Raw genomic sequence first — 8,405 nt, 5'->3', positions numbered from 1 at the left:
CACGGGCGGTCGAAAAATGGGCAACGCGCGAAGGCGCTTTCTTGAATATGTGACACTAGCTATGACCCGTACCGTATGTACCCACTAGTTTTTGAACGTGTGGGACTGTTATGTACTACAACAGATGAAAACAGCTTCGGCTTCAAACGTGTTCTTACACTCTTTGACCACACGCCAACTCTAAACCAGCCAAACGTTTCAATAATATCAACGGTATGGGCCACAGTATGTTCTGAACTTTCTACAATCTCTCTTGTCTGCTACCAAAATGAATGAACATCTAATTTGGCTTTCGCTTACCAACAACCACGATACTTGACAGCCACGCACATGTGAGTTTTTCCTCAGTGTTTACTCGGTTATACGGAGAAGTATCCGCGGATATTATTGTGTACGTTCTGTAGCCCGTAGTGGGTACGGGTGTGCGTATTAACAGCCCAAACCCGTGCCACTATTTGCGGAGTCGACTGTATCCGATCCCGAGCAGTCAGGAAGTGATTTGACTGAATATGGCTTCTGGTCAGAGGGCTTTCGCCCAAAAACTAAACAAGTAAGTAGTATCAACATCGCGATTTCTGAAAGTTATTCTTGTTTTATGTTGTTTTCCTCCGTGGTTCACCGTTACAGTATTTTCGTAGTGAATTTGTATTATCTTTCCGGGTGTATTTTGACGGATTTATCTCAATGAAGTTTGGTTTGTTGCAGTAGGCTGGTGCTGTGCAGCTGTGGTTGTACGGTAAGGAGCGCGAGAACGTTAGCACTGACAGTGCAGTGAGTGCAACGGCCTGCCGCTGCCGTGCACCGCTCTACATACGTGCATACAGTGCAGTGCAGTGTATGTCCAGTGTGACAGTGCCATTCATTCGAAGGCCAGGGCAGGGCAGGGTGCGGTAAAAGCTATGTTACCAGTGCCCAGTAACAGTACACTGTACCTGTCTTCCCTAAAAAAATAATTCCCTCAGTATGATTATTTGGTGAATGTATAGACAAGCTTGAAAGTTCACAAGTCAGCCCGGACCTGTCAGAAAAATAACTGACAGTGACCAGGCCATGCATGGTGACACTGTCTTCTTCTTCTTCTTCTGATAAGTCTGCCTCCTTCAATAGACTGAAGATTCTTGCAGACTGGTGCTATTTACATTATAATACAATTTATTTACAGATATTTACAAGCACATAGAAAATTTGACGAAAATACTAGCCACTGTGATCAACCGTTAGACGGTTTCGAAATGATCCCACAGATGGCGCTGAAACAATTTCTGACGACAGGGAATTCCAGTTCCTTACAGTTCTTGGGAAGAACGAATGGCGATACGATTCAGTTCTCGAATATGGTATATGGTATTTGTCACTGGAAGTTGAGTGCTAGCTGGTTAGACTCTTGAGCTCTTGTTGTTACTACGTTAGAATGTTGGTGTTTATCTGATATCTAACTTCTTAGAGACAGAGTTCTTGATATTAATTCTTAGATCGATCGTAACCATTGTGGCGTTGGTTAGACAATATAGCGTTTGTTGGTCTTCACATCTAACAATAATTAAACATTCTAACAATTAGATTCTACTGCATCAATGATAATACTTTTAATAAGCAAATACCGTATGCTAGAAATATGTAATGTACACATTGGCTTGTGTGTAGTCTCGACCTTCAATTAGTTCCTGATAATATCAAGGCATCTATTTTTAGGGAAAAAATCCTCATAATCACCCTTTCCCAAAGAACACTAACACACTGATAACAAATACCAGTAAAAACATTTACTGCATCTATCCAACATTTCCTGTCTATCGTGCTGTAAGGTTCTAGGTTTGTATGGAAAAACATTATTGTGGCTCGACTCTATTAAAATTTCATACCATTGTGCGGTTTTGTATTTTTCAGATCGCGGCCTGCAGCAGACATTCGACGGCAGGTGTCATCACACTACTCAGCCAGAGATGTGGCCAGACTTACCAGCTCCCTGAGCCCGGGTGCTGTGAGTATCTGCTATCTACCGTTCAGTGAAAAAAAAAAAATGAATAGAAATAATGTTTTTGGAAGTGGCAGCAGCTGTCTGGATTGATAAAGGGCCCCTATAGGACATCGGTGACTTGAAGACTTATATATTTTGATGTCCCTCTATGTGCACTGGACTTATACTGTCACTGCCTGGTATTTTGTACATATTTTATCTCCTATGGCAACCAGGGATGACATGTCATAGCGCTTTGCATCCAGTGGAAAAGGCGCTCTATAAATGTCTACTATTATGATTAATTACATGCTTTTATTTGAACAATTTGGAGGTGCAGTCTGTAAAAGAGAATTTTTTTCATTTTTTTAATGACCCTGTATTGTGTAAGTGAAATGTTCTAAAGGAGGGTTTTGCCCAGAAATTCTTTTTGTTGAAAAAGGGAAGGAGCATAGACTCTTAACTCAACAAGCCACAAGCACTAAGCCCAAAAAAGAAAAAGATCCTCTACCCCTTTCAAAGGTCCTTGTTGTTTTTTTCAGTGAAGGGCTAGGGCTACTGTTTTTTAAAAACTTACCAATCCTGGTCCTGTTGTGTCCATCTACAGATACCTCTCTCTGAGATCCTGGAACCCCTGGACTATGAGGAGTATGTCAATGAGAGCAAAGGGGCCCTGGAGACGGACCCCTTACGCCACCTCCTGGAATACCCCGATGACGACGTTAAGGTCATGGCTCTGTCCCGCGAGATGCGCACCACCAAGCAACCCCAGCCAAGCCCTGAGTAGGTGTCATAATGTCAGAAAATTGAAAGAAAATTGTGTAAAAACAAGGGATGACATTCATTGTGTGAAGACTTAAAGTTATTTAGTTCATTTTGCCTGAGTAAGACAACAGAAACTGTTGTTGCTAATTAGATACAGTGCACTCCCGTTACAACGAACACGGTTATAACGAAATTTCGTTATAACGAAGTAAATCTTCTGGTCCCAAAATTATCACCATTAAAGTCTATGGTACAAAATTTGCTTATAACGAACACAGTTATAGCGAAATTTCTGTTATAACGAAGTCTTTTCCGAGCGCCACAGACAAAGAAAAACAAAAGAAATGTGCTCCGTTATAACGAAATGCGAATTACTTTCGAAAATACATAGCGGAACAAGCATTTATAGCGTCTCTGCATGGGTGAACGCTTCACACCACTGTGTGTTCGCTCCTTGTGCCACGCACAGTTTCTGAGGGGAACTTGCGTTTATTATTGTGATACATATTTCATCCCATCACATTTCGCATAGATTTCCAGTGTATCATGAGTATTCAGCAAACATGATATGATATATAAGCGTGGTTCCTTGTTTTCGTTTTATATTGTATTTGTTCGGGTATAACGAAATTTCGTTATTATGAAAGAAAACTGCCGGTCCCGAGCATTTCGTTACAACGGGAGTGCACTGTAATTGTATTGATGGTAGTACCCACATATTTTAATATGCCACTGTGTTGATATTCAGTGAAATTTGACTCGGTGACGTGTGAAGTTTGCCAAGTTTTGTATCAAATATGGCTATGTCTATCTCTTTTCTTCCACAATTTTTTTTTTTCATTCAGTTGTTTGTGAATCTGTGGATTGGATATACATGTAGGAGACAGAGAAAGTATGTGCATGACACTGTGCTGCTGGTCACGCGTGATGCCAACTACAGTCAAGATGCACAATGCAAGATTCTACATTCAACGTAGTCAGTCTCTTTTTCCAATGGACCATTTCCGTAATTTATTACGATTTATGGGTGCTTCTTTTCCAGTAGCCTGGGAAACGAAGCCTTTCATTGACCTGCTCCTTCCCACTGAGTTCCATAGGCTGAAAATTCACTTACACTGTAGTTGTTGCTAGGTAGGGCAAGCCTTCGGCAACTTTTGTCGACAAAGCATGCATAAGATTTGAATACATTACAGAACCTGTCTACTGAAAGGAGCCTTCACATGATAGTGATGCACAATAAATGTGACCCGCGACAACGGTTTCAGGCAAAAGTCGCAAGAGCAAATTCCCTCCTAGGCGGGGTACAAAGATTTTGACCATTATTTTGGTCGATTTAGGTATTTTGCAGAAATCGAATCTTTGATATGTTTTCTACATCTACGGTAAATTTCATAGCATAAGACTAAGTTTTTCCTATCGAAAATGGAATTTTAAACACCCTATGTTGGATCGCACTCGTCAGTTTCGAGCTTCTTTCGAACGCCGCGCCAATATCCCCAGTGTTGCTACGGCGCAGGGTCTCGCATGAGATTGGCTGGTGCGTCGCATACATTTACATAATTCGGCTTTCGGAGACACCAGTTGCAGCGTTTGGGGAATGCTTTGTCCACGCGTGCACGATTACATGCTCCATTGTTCTTGCTGTAGTGGTTTATATACAGTGTACGCTCGCTCTGTAGTGCGTGCTCCTCGTTTGGCTTTCTATCCAAACTATTCTACCGCAATGTTCGACAATGGAAGTGAAAAAAAAATCATGTAGCATGACATAATCGTGTGAAAAGAAAACGAAATATTCTCAAATTTGTCAACTTGTACTTGAAGTAAAAATTATGACAGCAGACTGACTCAATGGAAGGTAGATGAGAGGAAAGGAGCCCCGGTCACATGTGACCAACTATATTCAAATACTACACGTCAAGATCGCACCAAAACTAACGAGACGTGTTTGTTTGTTTTAATTTAATTAGCACCACCAAACAAAGCAACATATGCATGTCTTGTAAAAGCAAAACAAACAGGAAGCGTGACTCTTGCCAGCACTAGCAATTTTCTGCCTTCAAAAGGGTCGCCAATGAGAAAGACAAATCAACCACAATGAAAACACGATTTGTATATGTGTGGATTCGCCACCGCTCCTATTACATGCACACGGTCATGGCGTGTGGATGCCATTGCGTAATGCATGCACCATGCACATGTACATGTACACCATACGTGCAATATCGTATTCGCCATCTTGAAAGACGTACTGGTAAACAAACCGAGCGAAACGCATTGTTTTCGGCTCCATACGCTGAGCTCCGAGGAAGGTGCCCGGGAAATTTGACTCTCTCAGTGAGCCAATCAGAAGGCGATGTGGTTGCTAGAGGTGGAGCTTAACATCGATTGGCACCATCGTACGGATGGGTGATTCTCCCCTCGCATCGCCGCTCGGACATTGTCTTTGAGAAAGAGGTGAATCTTCAAAGCCTGTTTTCTCGCAATTTTGTCAGGCTAACAACTTAAAAAGTGCATTTTATTTCTCTTTCTATGCCCACTTATGGTGCCAAAGAATACAAGTATTTTATATCAATGCAAAGCTTAGGAAATGGGCAATGTGATTCAGTGAAAAAATTAATTTTCAAAATTCCTGACTTTTGCCTGAAACCGTTGTCACCGGTCACAAATGTCATTGGACAACACTCTTCAAACAAAATCTAAGGAGCTAACACTTAATCTCTATCTGTTTATTCCCCAATATTCTTTCCTTCTCGTAAAGCATGGAGAATGTTGGGCTCCAGGTGCGTGACTGTCTGCAGTGGTACACCTGCGCCTGGTCCGTCGTGGAGCGCAAGTACAAGGAGTATGCCATGGCGCATCAGGGCAGCATCATGAAAATCAAGCAGCAGACTTTGGCCAAGACTAACCGCCACATCTATGAGATTGACGAGGAGGATAGCGAGGAATGCACCACGGTAAGTGGGTGACTTGCCCGGCGATTTGAAAGATTAGCCCCATTCACACACATCTAAAATTAACAATTTTTGAAAATTGATTTTTGCAATGTGATTTGAAGACCATTAATCCTTGTGATTGGACATACTAAAAAAAGGCCCAAATCACCTATCTTGGTTAAACCCTGTAAAGTTGAGTGATCCACATTCTGCAAGCACTGCTTTTTAGTGGACCTCTCATTTCTCCTTTTTTCTCCTCAAAACATAACTTTGTATTTTCCCGTATGTATACATAATTTATTTCTATTAGTTTGTTGACTATTGTTTATCCTTCGCACTTTGTAATGTATATATGCTTATGATGGATTTTCTGATTTACTTTGTGTCATGTTTTGCTGGAAGAAAAATGAGAATGAAATAAATGAATTGAATTGATTTGAATTGAAAAAGTTTGCCTGTCACGGCATATGAGTTCGGCACACATAGAAACCGTCAATTTTTAATCCCGTAATGCAACTCGCTATGCTAGGTTTGCACATGCCAGTGCCCAGGGTCACACTCTTGTGCACAATACAATCTGCAGAAAGCTATGCAAGTAAAATCATGGCTGCATACAGAAGATGATTCATTTCAGTTATCAAGAAGAATTTCATTTTTTATGACTTGACAGACAAGCAAGCTGCCAAAGCAATTCACTCTATTCTGTTCCCATCTACTTCTTCCACCAAGGAAGGAGGAGATGCAGTGATCATCGGCGTTGGTTTGTCTGTTTGCAAAATAACTCAAAAAGTTGGGACCAGCTTTGAATGAAACTTGCAGGAAAAGTTAATAATGACACAAGGAACAGATTATTGAATTTTGGTAGCAATCAGGGAATTTTTATGGATTTTTGAAGGATTTTTTATCTTTTTGCATATAGGGTCAATGAACTTGAGAGGTCAAGTTGCGAGTGTTTGAGGTTTGCATGCATGCGCTTTAAGTGCGTGCTCTACTCGTGGGAGGTGCTGCACATCTGCAAGCTGACGGCGTAAACAAAGGCTTCTATAATGGGAAATGGGATGATTTTCAGCACGTGTATGATAGGTGGGAATTACAGTGAAGCTGCTTGGTGGAGATCTGCGCTCTCAGAGTGCTTTTTTAGTTTTTTACGGTTTTTGCTCTGCTTGATATCGCTTGTTCTCGCTGACAGCCCACGAACGAGAGGAAGAGGACCTCGATCCACCTCGACTCCACGCCGCGGAGCTCGTGGTCGTCCAGCATGTTTGATTTGAGCCGGAGCGAGAACGACGCCTTGCTGCCGGGGCTCCTGGATCGCATCCCGATCGAGAAACAGGACGGCATGAACGAGGAGGTTCGGCTGAGGTACAGAGAGACCGATATATTCAGCCTCTACCCTCCGCCAGATGAGGTAAATCACTCTTTCGTTATTTGTGTGTGTGTGCTCACTCCAATTTTTCTTCCTCTTTGTCTTTATTCCAAATGCAACTTTAAACATTCTTGTCAGAGAGCAACACTTATGCTTCACTTTAGCTGTCAGATGGCAAAACCACATATCGACATAGTATGCAATTTTCTTTCCTCGTAAATCAAGTTTAATGTTTTTTTTTTCAAAGCTATAAGTCTTTTTTGTGTTCTGTCTGATATTTCATATTTTTACCGCAGAATGCAAATTTTATTTTACTAGAGCCATTAATTCTTTTAATGATTGACATTAATCAAACATATGTTGAGTCACCGTATGAACCAAACCAAGCTGCATGTATTTCAGCGCAGCCAGTTATTTCATAAACATATGCACGGTGAAACAATGTTTTGCTCTTTATGTTGTTTTGCCACCAAAATTCTAACATTCTCCATTGGGAGGGGGCATCAAAGCTAAGTACAAATAACAGGGGGCATTCTGATTTCAAGATATGGTTGAAAGTCACATCACACTAAAGCAAATTGATGTATGTGACTTGGTCAATTTCCTAAATTTTTGGTGTACTTTGTTTTGTCCCCACCTCACCAACTTGTGGTACTACTTGTGTGGAGTCAACCATTTCTTGCCTTGTTCTTTGTTTTCCAGAATGACGCAATAGAGAGGAAGACACTGCCGCCCATTCCAGCAGAACACTTTGGATATCGATTTCTCATCAAGTGCCTACAGCTGAAGTAAGATTTTCTAGCAGAGTGATAAATTTTTCAACTCAGACAATAACTCGTGATGAATTTGTATGTTTTACTGTTCCCAGGCAGTCACAGCATGGTGTCATCTGGACACAATTAAGTAACCCGTGCATTATTATGGAAAAAGAAAAGTGAAAAGGAGGTTACATGTGTGTCTGAACTAGACATTGCAGCATGACAAAGCATAAACACAGGCATATCAGCAAAGTGTCATATAATAAGTCAAATACTCATTCAGTGCATATTGATGCAAGCGTTCATGTTTAGAAACAATTTAGATGAGCAAAATATTCTTCTGTCTTTATTTCCATGCAAGTTCCATGCCACATGAAGTACTCAGACATTTTCAAATTGGGGGGAAAAAAAATAATGATGATAAAAATTTTGTGCCCTGGAATCCATTCAGTCAGGTCTTGTGCTATTGAATTGAGTAAACGTTTTGTAGTCAAGAGTCAAGAGCAATTGAAAATATTGATACATGATTTATACAACCATTTTGTGCGTGAACATCACCTCAAACTGAGATTGCAGTGATGGGATGTCTTGTGCATATATATATATTATAATAATATCAGTCAAAC

General features: G+C 40.9%; 1 protein-coding gene across 1 annotated transcript in view; it reads left to right on the top strand.

Annotated features, from left to right (window-relative positions):
• Nucleotides 1-509: 509 nt before the first annotated feature.
• LOC139717436 (dedicator of cytokinesis protein 7-like) overlaps nt 510-8,405 on the top strand; it is a 51,553-nt gene continuing 43,657 nt past the window's right edge. Inside the window, exons 1-6 of the mRNA XM_071628933.1 lie at nt 510-550; nt 1,888-1,981; nt 2,565-2,740; nt 5,481-5,676; nt 6,845-7,063; nt 7,724-7,809. Of these exons, the coding sequence (XP_071485034.1) occupies nt 510-550; nt 1,888-1,981; nt 2,565-2,740; nt 5,481-5,676; nt 6,845-7,063; nt 7,724-7,809 (812 nt within the window). The remainder of the gene's footprint in view (nt 551-1,887; nt 1,982-2,564; nt 2,741-5,480; nt 5,677-6,844; nt 7,064-7,723; nt 7,810-8,405) is intronic.

This window comes from Diadema antillarum, unplaced genomic scaffold (assembly GCF_040938485.1).
Source record: "Diadema antillarum isolate AM-2024a unplaced genomic scaffold, OU_Dant_1.0 scf00000075, whole genome shotgun sequence".
NCBI classification, from domain to species: domain Eukaryota; kingdom Metazoa; phylum Echinodermata; class Echinoidea; order Diadematoida; family Diadematidae; genus Diadema; species Diadema antillarum.
Note: the sequence above shows the minus strand (reverse complement) of the source record. Positions and strands in the feature narration are given on the sequence as shown.